The sequence below is a fragment of the Trachurus trachurus genome (genome assembly GCF_905171665.1).
Source record: "Trachurus trachurus genome assembly, chromosome: 13".
Taxonomy (NCBI): Eukaryota; Metazoa; Chordata; class Actinopteri; order Carangiformes; family Carangidae; genus Trachurus; species Trachurus trachurus.
Genome location: NC_139892.1, coordinates 6090271 through 6105393, shown reverse-complemented (window position 1 = coordinate 6105393; position 15123 = coordinate 6090271). Strand labels below are relative to the sequence as shown.

The following is a 15123-nucleotide window of genomic DNA, read 5'->3' as shown; positions in this document are numbered from 1 at the left end:
GACCCGCTGCTGTTTTGGCTCACTGGAATTGCTCTGACTCCTCGGCTCTCCTGAGCTACGACGGAGTGATTGATACGCTCCTCCCGGAGCTGGTGTCAGGGCTTGATTGTTGCTTTAGGAATTTGTTTAGTTTATTCATTATTGTGAAAAGATTTATTTTGTAGTTATTTGTTTATTTCGTTTGGCGAGCATCATTTATTCTTTTGTTTATTTTGTTTGATGAACATTTGTTATTTTGGTTTGATTTGTTTTCTTATTTACTTAAAATACATTGTGTGTGTGTGTGTGTGTGTGTGCGTGCGTGAGAGAGAGAGGTTGGTGACACGAGCGCTGCATTAACTGGGAGGCTGGTTTATAATTTTGTTTCTTTTCTTTGTGGACAGGTGCTGAGGGCCAAGGCGGCGACTCAATCCCTGGTGGTGGTCTTTTCTTCACGAACCCCCTTGTGTGTGTGTGTGTGGTGCCACGGGTGTTTTTGGTTAGTTACTCCTCCCCTTGATTTGATTTTGGGCCGCCGTAGCGACCCCAGTTCTGTCCACCCCTGCCTCCATGCCCCCAGTCCAAGTAAAATGCAGCCAGTTTTGATGTGACCTGTTGTTGATAATTGCAAATAAAATATTTTTGTACTTTTCTAATCCGTCTCTGCCCGTGGTATTGAACCTGTGAGGACCTTATATACGAGAGAAACGTATTAACTATTTTCCTTTAAGAATATCTATAACTATCTCCTGGGGCGAAACTCCCCAGGTGGCGTTGTTGGTACATTTTTCCACCCTCCACTTGCCACAAACTTGGCGTTGTTGGCAGGATACCACAATTAAAGGGGCAGAGACGCAAATTTTTTTGTCATTTGGATTTATTATTCAATTTTCTGTTCTTTCTTTTTTTTTTTATTGAGAGCCAGTATTTGTACAGCGTTAGAGCCAAAACAGCAGTGCTTAGTCCAGTGTTCGAGTTTTCGTACGATCTTGTATAGCTGTCTTTCAGGCAACATGGAGGAGGAGATGCAGCGGCTTAGGGAATTGGTGCTGCAGCTTACGGCGGACAACGAGCGACTCCACCAGGAGCGTGCTGCTTCCCCGGGGGGCTCTGGTGGGGCTGCTTCGGCCTCCTCTGGTCCGGCTGGCCCTGCCCCCGCTGCTGGCGTCACAGCTGCTGTTGCAGAACGGTTGGTGGTGATCCCAAGAGACCGTAAGTGTCCTATGTTCAATGGTAAATCGGGCTTAGGTATTGTTGAGTGGACAGAAGAGGTCCAAGCGTGCGTGCGTGCTCGGCGCCTTCCTGCGGCAGAAGAGGCATTGTTTATCTTTGATCATTTGGAGGGAGAGGCGAAGGAAGAGATTAAGTTTCGCTCTGGTGAGGAACAGAGAGATCCAGCTCAAATTATTGCCATCTTAAAGGAGCTCTATGGTTGTAGCCAGTCTTATGTCACCCTTCAACAGGCTTTCTTTTCTCGGCACCAACAGGAAGGTGAAACACTGCAGGAATTCTCATTAGCTCTTATGGCTTTAATGGCACAGGTTGAGCGTCAGGCACCTGAGAGAATGCCCAACGCTGATATTCTTGTCAGAGACCAGTTTATAGAGCATGTCCTTGACTGCTCCCTCCGTCGGGAGCTTAAGCAGCTAGTCCGTCGCCAGCCCACCATCACCCTGTTGGCCCTGCGGACTGAGGCAATTAGATGGGAGAGGGAAGGTCTTCCAGGTGGCACTAGGGGTCGCAGTTCTTCACTGCCAACATCTTATGGCCTCCAGTATGGAGTACAGGGCCGTCTCCATCAAGCCCCTCAGGTCACTCCTCAGGAGCCAGGATTGGGAGCAGTAATGGATCTCTTGAAGCGTCAGCAAGAGCAGCTGAATCAACTTGCCAAGACGGTAGCTTCTCTACAGGCCCCTCCTCCATTGGGTCCAGTGTCCCGTTCTGGCCCTGTCATTTGCAGGAGGTGTCAACAGCCTGGCCATTTTGCCCATGAGTGTGATGGTGAGCGGGTTCCTCCCCGCCGGCGTGCTAACTCTGTCACTGCTTTCAACCCACATGCTGTCATGTCTTCTCGTTCTTTCCAGCAGTCGGGAAACTGAAGACCGCTGAGCTGCCGAGCCACAGCTCAGTTGGGAAGTCCACAGGCTCACAGCCAGGTGCTGCAGTTGAGCTGATTGCCCCTTGCCCAAACATTAATGTGTCTATTGGGGGGATTAGTGTAGAGTGCTTGGTGGATACTGGTTCCATGGTATCCACCATTACCGAAAGTCTCTTTTTGGCCCAGTTTGAGCCATGGGGCCATGACCGCCTTCGTTCTTGTCAGTGGCTACAGCTGCGTGCGGCTAATGGCCTAGCCATCCCATACATTGGTTACTTGGAACTTGATGTGGAACTGTGTGGCAAAGTGATGCCCTGTTGTGGGATACTTGTTGTGAAAGACCCCCCTGGAGCTTCATCTTCTGTCCCTGGAATCCTAGGGATGAATGTAATCCGTAGATGTTATCAAGAGCTTTTTGGTCTGTTCGGGTCTTCCTTGTTCGAGTCACCCTCTGTGTCAGGGGCACCTAGTCCAGTTGTGGCTGCTCTTCAGCAGTGTCACCAGTCTTCAGACCAGGTTATCTCGAGCCTCACTGGTACCGTAAAGGTCCGAGGCAAGCGGGTAGTGCGTATACCTGGGGGAATGATGAAGATGGTCACTGCTACCTGTCCAGAACAGTTTTCCGGTCAGAGTGTTTTATTTGAGCCTCCTGGGTCTGGGTTACCAGCCGGGCTGTTGGCGTCCCCGTGCATGTTGAAGGTTGTTCATGGTACTGTGAGTGTTCCAGTGGTGAATGTTGGTGAAGCAGAGGTCCTCCTTTACCCCCGGACTAATCTTGGTGTCTTGAATACTGCTCAGGTTGTCAGCTTGCCTGCAGGGGTAACTGAGGTGGGGTCAACCGTGGCCACGGTATCCTCCCAGGCAGCCACCCCCTCGGTCCTCGATAGGGTCGGGTCATTGGATCCATCGGCTTTAACTGAGCAGGAACAGGCCAGTGTGAGGTCTTTACTGGACAGGTATGACTCAGTCTTTGCAGCTAATGAGGGGGATTTGGGGTGCACCAACCTCATCTCACATGACATACCTCTGCTCGATGATGTCCCTGTCCGGCAGAGGTATCGCCGCATCCCTCCCTCAGAATATGAGGCAGTGAAGACGCACATTAACCAGCTTCTTGAGTCACAAGTCATCCGTGAGAGCAGCAGCCCTTATGCGTCTCCCATTGTGTTGGTGAGGAAAAAGGACGGGGGCTTGCGGCTGTGTGTGGACTATAGGCTCCTCAATAGTAAGACCAGAAAGGATGCCTTCCCACTGCCTCGTATTGAGGAGAGCTTGGACACACTTTCAGGGGCCCGCTGGTTTTCTACCCTCGACCTGGCCAGCGGGTACAATCAGGTGCCAATGGCTGAACAGGACCGCTCCAAGACCGCCTTTTGCACCCCCTTTGGTCTTTTTGAGTTCAATCGGATGCCCTTCGGCCTCTGTAACGCCCCGAGCACTTTCCAGCGACTGATGCAGCGGATGTTTGGCGATCAGCAGGGTCAGTCCCTGCTGCTTTACCTCGACGACATCATTATCTTTTCATCTTCTGTTGAACAACACCTGCAGCGGCTGGAGATGGTGCTCGGGCGGCTTCAGAGAGAAGGCCTTAAAGCCAAGGCGGAGAAGTGTGCATTTTTCCAACAACAGGTATCGTACTTGGGCCATGTCATCTCGAGTCAGGGAGTGGCGACAGACCCAAAGAAAATTGAGGCTGTGGCCAGTTGGCAGCGCCCCAGTCACATCTCGGAAGTGCGCTCTTTTTTGGGTTTCGCCAGCTATTATCGGCGCTTTGTCGATGGTTTCGCCAAGCTGGCCAAGCCCTTGCATCAGTTAGTAGCCAATCTTGCTGGCACCAAGTCAAGAAAGGGGTCGGGCCAGACACTGGGGGCCGCCTGGACGCCTCAGTGTGAAGAGGGCTTCCAAGCTCTGAAGGCTAAACTGGTCTCCGCCCCAGTACTGGCCTACGCGGACTTTTCACGCCCGTTCATTCTTGAGACCGATGCCAGCCACAGTGGGCTCGGGGCGGTACTTTCACAAGAGACGGACAGTGGTGTGAGACCGGTGGCTTTCGCCAGCAGGGGTCTCCGGCCCACTGAGCGCAACATGTCCAACTACAGCTCTATGAAGCTAGAATTTCTTGCGCTCAAGTGGGCCGTGACGGAGAAGTTCCGGGAATATTTGTTGGGGCACAAATGTGTTGTGTACACAGACAATAACCCGTTGAGCCACCTTCGGTCCGCTAAACTTGGAGCTGCAGAGCATAGATGGGCTGCGGAGCTCGCTTCCTTCGATCTTGAAATCAAATATCGTTCTGGGCGCAGCAACAGGAACGCAGACGCACTGTCACGACAGTATGTGTCTGTCCCCCACTTGGCCCCTCCATCTTGGCCTGGCACTTTGATCCCCAGCAGCATTCAGCAAAGTGCCCAGTCAGGTCCTGTTGTGTCTGCTACTCAGTCGTTGATTTCCATTCTTCCATCCCACTCTGCATCTGATCTCCGCTGTATGCAAGAGGATGATCCTCTGCTGAAGGAGGTGTTGTTTTTTTGGAACCGTGGGTCCCTTCCCACCTCAGTTGAGAGGCGGCAGCTTTCCCAGTCAGCAATTGCACTTTTGCGTCAATGGGACCGCCTGGTCAAAGAAGATGGCGTGCTCTTCCGCCGGGTCTTTCGTCCTGACGGCGGTGAAGAGTTCTTTCAACTTGTCTTGCCTGCTGTGCTCAAGCAGGAAACGCTGCATCAACTCCATCAGGACCATGGCCACCAGGGCATAGAGAGGACAACTGAGTTGGTTTGGCAACGTTGCTATTGGCCAGGGATGTCTTCGGATGTTAAGAACTGGGTCCAGCGGTGTGAGCGCTGCCAAGTCTCCAAAGACTCAGGGCAGGTTCCACATAGTCATATGGGCCACCTACTTGCATCCCGGCCAAACGAGATCTTGGCCATTGATTTCACGTTGCTTGAGCCCTCTCGCAATGGACTTGAAAATGTTTTAGTTTTGACTGATGTGTTCAGTAAATTTACAGTGGCTGTCCCCACCCGGGACCAACGGGCCTCAACGGTGGCCCAGGTTTTGGTCTCTGAATGGTTCTATAAATTTGGTGTCCCAAGTCGCCTGCATTCGGACCAAGGCAGGAGTTTCGAGAGTTCCTTGATCTATCAGCTTTGCGCTTTGTATGGTGTTGCCAAGTCCCGTACTACCCCCTACCATCCAGCGGGGAACGGCCAATGCGAAAGGTTTAACCGGACCCTACATAACCTTCTGCGTACCTTGCCAGCTTCCCGCAAACGGGACTGGGCTTCTTGTCTGCCACAGGTGCTCTTTTGTTATAACACCACACCACATCAGAGCACCGGAGAGTCACCCTTTTACTTGATGTTTGGGCAGGAGCCTCGTCTTCCGGTGGACTTCCTCCTTGGTCGTGTTCAGGATCCAGTGCCTGGTGAGGTACAGGACTGGGTTGCTGAACATCGAGCTCGACTTCGAGTTGCTTTTGAGGGTGCACGTGGACGGCTGTTGGCTGCAGCTGACAAACGTAAACAGAGACACGATCAACATGTCCGGGTTGCACCTTTGTCTGTGGGCCAGTTGGTGTACTTGAGGGACCATGGTGTGAGAGGTCGACACAAGATCCAAGACCTCTGGAGCTCCGTGGTCCACCAGGTTGTGAGGGCTCCTGCTGCTGAGGGAGCAGTCTACACAGTGGCTCCTGTTGATGACCTGGATAGGACCCGCAATGTGCACAGAGACATGTTGAAGGCTGTGGTCCAGCCTGAGGTTGTAGTTGCTCTGCCTCCGGTTCCATCTTCACCAACCTTGCCTCCGTTGGTAGCCTCTGCTGATGACTCCTCCAGCAGTGACCTTTGGTTTCTAGTGTCTGAGACCTCTGCACCACCAACTGCTGCGCCGCCACTTGTGGTGAGTCCTGATGCCCCTTCTGGCCCGGCTGCGACACCGCCCCAGGCTGCGTCCAGCTCAGCAACATCCTTGAATCATGGGGATTCATCACGGCCAGCTTTTTCCCTGCTCCCAGTTGACCAGCCTAGTACCAGCCAACACTCGCTGCGTCGAACCACTCGTCCTACTGCTGGCAGTCATCCAAATGTCCACCATCTTCCTCGGTCAGCTGGTTTCCATGGCCATGCTGCTACCCAAGACCCCGTGTCTAATTCTCAAACAGTTGTGTTTAGACCGTGGTGTTAGTTCTTGAGACTTCTGTCCATCGTCGGGTCGACGATCCAAAAGGTGGAGGTAGATGTGGCCGGAGCACGGCTCACTCCTCCTCACAGTGGGGCGCTGTGTTGTTCTGGTGCACTGATTTATGGGCGGGGAATACACCTCTATATAGGAGTCTGGTTTTACCTGGCGCGCGCTCTCTTCCCGTTCCGCTCGTCCGTGGTGGTGGCTGTGGCCTGGTGTAGCGGAGCTGGGGTTGGCGTTGTGAAGCCACGTGGCTGCATCGGCAGTGAAGCGTCTCTGGCGTGTTGCCAGGAGAGGCACGCTGTTTCCCTAAGCGCACAGGTAAGGCGCACTGATGCGCACCGCTGCTTTCTCTTCCACTCATCTCCCGACTGTTTGTTGATCTGATTATTTCTGCTGCAGTGTGGCGTGCTGCTGGTGTTGGTATTGGTGAAGCCGTTTGGCTGTGCCGGCATTGGAGTGTCTCTGGCGTGGTGCCAGAGAAAGACGCACGTTCCCTCCTTCAGCGCACGGGTAAGGCGCGTCAGAACACACCGCTACTTTCTCTTTTCATTCACGTGCCGATTGTTCTGTGACATGGTTGTTTCTGCTGCAGTGTGGCGGACTGCTGGGGCTACGGGGCTGGTTCGCCCTGCTGGAAGCCTTTCGGTGGTTGCTCTGTCTTCACGTGGTAAGTTGGCGTTGTCCGCCCCTCGTTTCAGTCTGTTCCGCCGCTCCCAGCTGATTGTACTGTCCTGCTCTGTTGTCCTAGACTACGCCTCCCGGTGCTCCGTAATGCCCTGCTGGTGAGGCCCAAAAACTGTTAAAGCCACTATCTTCTGGACCCGCTGCTGTTTTGGCTCACTGGAATTGCTCTGACTCCTCGGCTCTCCTGAGCTACGACGGAGTGATTGATACGCTCCTCCCGGAGCTGGTGTCAGGGCTTGATTGTTGCTTTAGGAATTTGTTTAGTTTATTCATTATTGTGAAAAGATTTATTTTGTAGTTATTTGTTTATTTCGTTTGGCGAGCATCATTTATTCTTTTGTTTATTTTGTTTGATGAACATTTGTTATTTTGGTTTGATTTGTTTTCTTATTTACTTAAAATACATTGTGTGTGTGTGTGTGTGTGTGTGCGTGCGTGAGAGAGAGAGGTTGGTGACACGAGCGCTGCATTAACTGGGAGGCTGGTTTATAATTTTGTTTCTTTTCTTTGTGGACAGGTGCTGAGGGCCAAGGCGGCGACTCAATCCCTGGTGGTGGTCTTTTCTTCACGAACCCCCTTGTGTGTGTGTGTGTGGTGCCACGGGTGTTTTTGGTTAGTTACTCCTCCCCTTGATTTGATTTTGGGCCGCCGTAGCGACCCCAGTTCTGTCCACCCCTGCCTCCATGCCCCCAGTCCAAGTAAAATGCAGCCAGTTTTGATGTGACCTGTTGTTGATAATTGCAAATAAAATATTTTTGTACTTTTCTAATCCGTCTCTGCCCGTGGTATTGAACCTGTGAGGACCTTATATACGAGAGAAACGTATTAACTATTTTCCTTTAAGAATATCTATAACTATCTCCTGGGGCGAAACTCCCCAGGTGGCGTTGTTGGTACATTTTTCCACCCTCCACTTGCCACACAAGGACTCCTCGATCCTTGGTAGAGGAAAAGCATCCTTGCGTGTTTTGCCATTTAACAGTCTGTAGTCCACGCAGAGTCTCAAACTACCATTCTTCTTTCTTACCAGGACGATAGGAGAAGCATAGGGGCTACAGCTTTCCCGTATAACTTGGCTGTCTAACAGGTGACGTATGTGGGCTCTAACCTCATCATAGTCAGAGGGAGGAATTCGCCTATACCTCTGCCTAATTGGGGCGTTGTCAAGTAAAGGGATATCATGTGTCACAAGGTTAGTACAACCAAGGTCTAGGTCAGAAGCTGCAAACGCACTCTCACGCTTCAATAGCATGGACTTAACTGTTGTCTGATCCAAGTCAGAAAGTGCAGACAGGTCCATAGATTCAATGTGTTTTCTGACTGGGTTGGCCTCAGCGTCTTGGGTGGAAACTGTAGCTATGACTTCACCAAACTTGTGCTCTACAGTAGAGATTCCCTCTGGCAAACTGACAATCTGCGCCTGACTCAGAAAACCTATGGGGCGGTGAGGATATAATAGTACGTCAGTCTCACCTACATTAACCACTGGCACATAAACTGTACCTTTAGTTACAGTGACCATTGCTGGTGAGATTAAGACACACTCTGGAAGGGACCTACCATCGTCAAAGGGTTCTAGTAGTGCAGCACTGGAAAACTTACTAAAATGAGAAGCACATGTAGCGGTAACCCACTTAACAGTACCCCCAGGTATAGTGATGGGTCGCCTACCTCTCACCCGGGCCAATCCTGTCCTGCCTCGTGCTGTATCAGTTTGAGCATGGTGACAATGCTGTAGCGCCTGCTGCCACAGGAGTGGGGCTTGCTGCACTATGGGGAGATCAAAGAGGTCAGTGCCATGTTGAGTGAATAACTGGTGGTAACATTCTCTAATTACATTCATACCCAAGACACCAGGAGCACTTGAGGGGGAGGTTTGGCCTGGGGGGTCTTTAATAATCAACACACCTCGCTGTGGTATGACCTTGCCAAAAACAGTGATGTCCAGCTCAACATAACCCACATAGGGAATCTCTAGCCCATTAGCAGCTCGTAGCTGCAACCAGCGACAGGACTTGGGGGCACTTTGGAAATGCTGGAGGAAAAAACTTTCAGCAATGGTAGCCACCATCGATCCTGTATCTAAAAGAAGACTAACAGGTACATCTCCTAAAGTAACAGTTACTTGGGGACAAGGTGCTACCAGGCTAGGGGCAGTAGTCAAAACAGTTGGGGTCTGTGTATCTGAGCCGATATCCTCGCCTCCTGATGTTTGGCTCCTCACATCAGGGGGAAGAAGTTTCCCGCCTCCTGAGCTGCAGAGGCGGCTGCTGTGTGGTGTGGGGCCCTGGGCTGTTGAACCTGGGAATCAACACGTTCATTATCACATTCCCTAGCATAGTGACCTGGTTTCAGGCAGCGTTTACATATAACAAAATCTGGGCGCACTGGCCTAGTGGGGGGTCTAGTGGGAGGCTTAGAAGTTGCCTGCAGTGTTAACAAACCCTGTGTCAATTGATTGAGCTGCTCTTGTTGCTTCTGCAACATGTGCTTCAGTTCTATCATTTCTATGCTACTAGAACTATCAGCTGCCCTGACCCCGGAACACTGCATGGCACTAAATGATGGGACTGAGTAACTCCTAGGCCTAGGCTCCTCAGGCCGTCCCTCTCGCTCCCAGCGAATGGCCTCTGCTCTTATGTCTAAGAGTTCATAATCAGGGTGTTGCCGCACAATTCGTTTCAACTCTCTACGTAAATTAGGGTCATAGACATGTTCAACAAACTGATCCCTGAGGAGAGTGGGGGCATCACGCATCACTCTTGGGGCACTACGTTCAACCTTTTCCATAAGACAATACAGAGCATGTGAAAACTCTTGAAGTGACTCCCCCTCTTGCTGTTTTCTAGCAAAGAAACTCTGTTGCAGGGAAACATAAGATTTAGGACACCCATACAAATCTTGAAGGACAGTCAAGATTTTCTCTGGGTCCTCCCTCTCTGCTCTGGGCCGGTACCTAATCTCGTCCTTAGCTTCGCCCTCAAGATGGTCATATATAAAATAGGCTTGATCAACAGAACCCAGGTGTCTAATTCTCAAAGTTGCCCTCATCTCTTCAACCCAATCATCCACTGGGATCCCAGACGTTCCTCTAAAGACCGGACATTTCCTTTCTCTGGGAATATACAGCAGTCTATCAACAGGGGGAGGGGCACTCGGAATGGAGCGTTGCGAGCCGCTTGGACTACCAGAGTCTGAACTTGACTGGGCTGCATTGGTAACTGCTCGTTCCTGAAGTAGCTGCTCCCTTTCAGTCTGCAGTCTCTGCACCAAGTCTTTCAACTCTTGAAGCTCATTGGCCATGGCTGCAGCAGAGAAAAGTCACAGTCAATGGAGACACGTCAATTTTGTCCAAAGGGGGGCCCAGGCAAGATGGCGCAGGCGTTCCACAAATCCCCCGAAGTGCACACTGCTGTTTTGTTTAAAAAAAACTACTAATTAACCTAGGAAAAATAACAAAAAGAAAAAAAAAACTGTCTTCTAAATCCGCCTAAATTGTCACTGCATCCTGCCAACAACGCCAGAATGTAACCTGAGTCAGGTAAGTTTAAAAGTAATGATGCAAGTGACAACGATAAGGACGGACAGAGATAAATGATTCCCCCAAGATTACAGCTTTTATTATATAAAAATTCAGCAGTTTCTGATAAGAGCAGCAGGAATATTTAAAAAGCACTTTAATATAATGGTCTCTAAATAACATAAGTCAGTAGAAGGAGTTTTACAAGATGGCTAGGCGAAGCCACCATCGAGGGAGGGACAAATTCTACAGGGCCAGAGCACTCACCCTACTTCGTGCTCAACACATGCACAGGCACACACAGCAAAAGTATACCCAAACCTACAAAAATATATATAAACTGGGGGGCATGCAAAATTACCAAACACACAGGGGGAGTGTGAAGCTCGGGTGAGAACTCTGAACCACCAGTCCCTCCACTGTCTGGGCGACCACGCCGTCGCCAGTCCTGCAGCGCTCACAAAGATAGAAAACAGATTAAAACCTTACATGTACTGCTGCAACAATCATTTATCATTATTATTTCTTGGGGGAAAATAGAAAAAAAGGAATAGAGGCTAACAAAATGTACTCATCAAACAAATAAATACAAACAAATCAATGTAAACAAAACAGCAGTGGCAGTCTGTCAGTAAAAAAAAGAAAGAAACAAATTAAGTGAACAACATCCTGCCAACAACGCCAGAATGTGGCAAGGTGAAGAGGGCCCGGGCGGGGATTGAACCCACACCTCCCGGGTAAGAGTCATGCGTGCTTGCCAGTCACCCAAAGGGACATCCCCTTGGCCAAGTAGCCAGGGCACATGATCAATTGGAGGCATAGTGACAGGACCACCACTGTCACACATGGTTTTCAGACGTGGTAAATAAAGATGCAAAAATAGCCACCGCAATCTCTTCCTGGTTTGGTAAATCACATTGCCCTCGCTAAATAAATCGATTTGCATCTACTCCTCCCAGTATTTTGCACGTTCTGGCTGAAACGCCCATATTTACATATTCATCAAGCCAAACACGCTAAATGGATTGCACGTGCTATTTTGCCCATTTGAGAGACGCAATCCTCGGTGCGTCTGGTTAGTAGATCAGGTTCCACGTGTGTTTGCGCGTGCAATCACGTTTGCACACGTTTTAATACACGCAAACCTTTAGTAAATCCGGCCCATAGTGGCTGGACTGATTTTTGTGACATGACAATAAAAGTGACTCTGAATATTTTTATAGTGTGAGTTTACAGGAGTGCAATTTGTAGACAGTCCCTGAACACACCTGAACACCTACAGCCATTAATAGAAATCAATGTTATTCCTCCAGCATGGAGGGAAACCTGCAACTCTGAAGGAAAACACTGACATAACCATAACACATGGTACAAAGGAACAATATTCAATAATAAAATCTCTAAAATCTCAAAATGATGGGACAGTGAAGAAAAGGGGATGTTTTATTATACTATCCAGTCTTCAGTGGGGAAAGTTGGTACGGCTGTTGAGGCTGAGTGTGGGCTGAAGAGTGGACTGGTACTAAGAGGGAAACATCCGGATAGGAAGTACAGTGTGGCCAAGCAGAGACTGTGAGACATGTTCTGCTCCTGTAATGTCCTAGTTCTTCAGAGAGACCTGCTGGTGGAGCATCAACATGAAACTGATGGAGGATCTCAATCCAACTGGGCTGTTCCTGCGAATACAGTCTTTGAAAGAAAGAAACAGATAGAAGATAGAATGCCTTTATTGTCCCATGGGGAAATTTGTTTTCACAAACAGCAAAACACTGATCAACATGAACATATAATCAAAAACAGAAACATCACCAACACTGAGCAACATGTGAATATACACACACCAGACAACCAAACACTTGTGACACACTCAGGGGGGGTGGGTCCATACAGGGCTATTGGGGGAGGTTATTGAGTACGGAGATGGTAGACGGGACAAAGCTTCTGTTGAAGCGTGCCCGTTGCCATCTCAGAGTCCTGTACCTGCGACCAGACGGCAGCAGTGTGAAGTGTGGATGGAGAGGATTAGTGGGGTCGTTTGGTATTGTCTGTCCCAGGCGTGTGAATGCTCTGAGGTTGAGCTTGGTGAGGTTGGGTGTGGGATGATCAGTGATTTTAGATGCGGTGTGTGTGATTTTTGTCAGTTTGTTCCTGTTGGTGATGGACAGCGAGTAGTAAATACAGAGTTTGAACAGAGGTAAACCACCCTCCCCCGTTTCCTGTTTGTAGTTTCACTTTTAACCAACAGTTGTTGTGTCGCAGTTTATTTTCTCCTGGGAAGGTAAGGTGAAAAGTTTTAATGTTTTCCTCATTAACACCTGTCGTTACCTGAGTTCTCTGCCCTTCAACTTGTCGTTGTGTTGTTGTTGTGTTATTATAATGTTACTGTAGCTGAGTCAGAGCTGTAACTGTAAAGTCTGGACCAACAGAACCGTGTTTGTCATGTTGTGTGGATGTTGTCGGTGGAAGCGCTGGAATAAGAGCAGAAGCTGTTACTGCCTATCACTGATCAATACTGACTGTTACAGCCTATTGGTGATCATTACTGATTGTTACTGATTGTTATTGATTGTTACTGATTGATACTGACTGTTATTGTCTAGAATTTCCCCATGGGACAATAAAGGCATTCTAGAGGGGACATTTATTTTCACACTCTGTCACAAAAAGCAAAACACTGATCAACATGAATACATAATCAAAAACAGAAACATCACCAACACTAATGGGTCGTTCAGACCAAAAGCGTCAAAAGTGTCAAAAGACGCTCTTGACGCTTTTCCGCGACGCTGGTGGTCTGAACACCCTGGCGTTTTTGACGCGCGTCAAAGAAGTTGACGTCGGTTGTGGTTGGTTGAGTGGGGGACATCTACACTCTGATTGGTTGCCGCTGCTCCGCATCATCGCTCATTAGCATAAAGTTCAGGAGATTTCAACTTTCTCCTGACGCTCTCGCCGCCAAAACGCGACGCCAACGCCTTTGACGCTCTTCAACGCTCCTCGACGCTGGTTCTCATTGAAAATGAATGACTTCCGGCCACCGCGACGCTCTCGACGCTTTCGGTCTGAACGCACAGTAAGCAACATGTGAATGTACACACACCAGACAACCAAACACTTGTGACACACTCAGGAGGGTTACATGCTGTCATTCCGACATATTGCCATTTCGACATACCAACCATTCCGAAATACCGCTATTCCGACACGCAAACTTCCCACCATTCCAACAACCTTGTCCCACCATACCGACAAGGCGCGTAGAGGGTCCGGCTCCTGTTCATGCATTTTTCATGTTTTAAGACATGTGTACAGATGTGATGCAGTCAGTGAAAGCTTAATTAATAAACACAAAGTCTCTGCATCCGAAGGAGGAGATGCCTTGAACGGGAAGCAGACCGCGTTGGTTTTCAATCACACACTCTGATGCCACTTGTTGCAGCTTTAGAAATTTTAATCCAGGAAAAAAAAGGTTGCAAACATGGACCAAAACAGCTCCATCCTGTGACAGGTCACTGGTGTTTCTGTTTACAGTCAGTGATCCCTGAGATTCAAATATGAATCTAACATGTTTCAGACTCGCCCGAGTTACATTACTACTTGTATTTTGATATTTGACATTTCAGGAGATTTTGATAATAGATAATTAGAGTTGGTTTGCGTGGTTGTGGAGTTCCTCTGCTTTAAAATCACGTAAAATCTGAGGCTTTAATATCGTCTGCTTAACCCTTTTCATGACCAATTTGTGTGTTTTAATGTGAAGATGCACTGGACAAGGGGAAACTGCTATCTTGTGCCAGCATATCAATAGTGCAAAAATGTTTTTGGGGAAAAAATAGTCTTTTAAAGGAATTGTCGGAATGGCTGGATGTTACATTTTTTAAAAGAAATACTGTCATTCCGACCATATGAGGCAAGAATTGTCGCCATCAAGTCCTGTACCTGCGACCAGACGGCAGCAGTGTGAAGTGTGGGTGGAGAGGATGAGTGGGGTCGTTTGGTATTGTCTGTCCCAGGCGTGTGAATGCTCTGAGGTTGAGTTCGGTGAGGTTGGGTGTGCGATGATCAGTGGTTTTAGATGCGGTGTGTGTGATTTTTGTCAGTTTGTTCCTGTTGGTGATGGACAACATGTTGTAAAAACAGGATGAACAGTACAGTAGGATGAATTAAATGATGCTGGTGTATGGTAGTGACAGAAGGTGGAATGTAACAGAGAGGGCACAGAGTTTGAACAGAGGAAAACCACCATCCTCCTCCCCCGTTTCCTGTTTGTAGTTTCACTTTGAACCAACAGTTGTTGTGATGCAGTTTATTTTCTCCTGTGAAGGTAAGGTGAACAGTTTGAATGTTTTCCTCGTTAACACCTGTCGTTACCTGAGTTCTCTGCCCTTCAACTTGTCGTTGTGTTGTTGTTGTGTTATTATAATGTTACTGTAGCTGAGACAGAGCTGTAATTGTAAAGTCTGGACTGACAGAACTGTGTCCGTCATGTTGTCGGTGGAAGCGCTGGAAGAAGAGCAGAAGCTGTTACTGCCTATCACTGATCAGTACTGACTGTTACTGCCCATGTGATCATTACTGATTGTTACTGATTGTTACTGATTGATATTGACTGTCATTGTCTATAATTTCCCCATGGGACATTGTTTTCACACTCTGT

The 15123-nt window shown here is 48.9% G+C and overlaps 2 protein-coding genes across 3 annotated transcripts in view; both read left to right on the top strand.

The window, feature by feature from the left end:
• The window catches only part of LOC310995830 (protein NLRC3-like), a 58652-nt gene that overhangs the window by 33069 nt on the left and 10460 nt on the right, over window positions 1–15123 (top strand). The window lies entirely within an intron of this gene.
• On the top strand, window positions 2225–7090 carry LOC310995825 (retrovirus-related Pol polyprotein from transposon 412; the record flags this gene model as incomplete). 2 transcript variants are annotated; one of them, XM_083984977.1, is made up of 2 exons in its annotated part: window positions 2225–6580; window positions 6662–7090. In XM_083984977.1, the coding sequence occupies one exon, from the start codon at window positions 2225–2227 to the stop codon at window positions 6260–6262; it is 4038 nt and encodes a 1345-aa protein (XP_083841103.1). In that variant the 3' UTR covers window positions 6263–6580; window positions 6662–7090. The 2 variants fall into 2 exon arrangements, with proteins under 2 accessions (XP_083841103.1, XP_083841102.1); XM_083984976.1 differs by having other exon boundaries at window positions 2225–6772; window positions 6855–7088.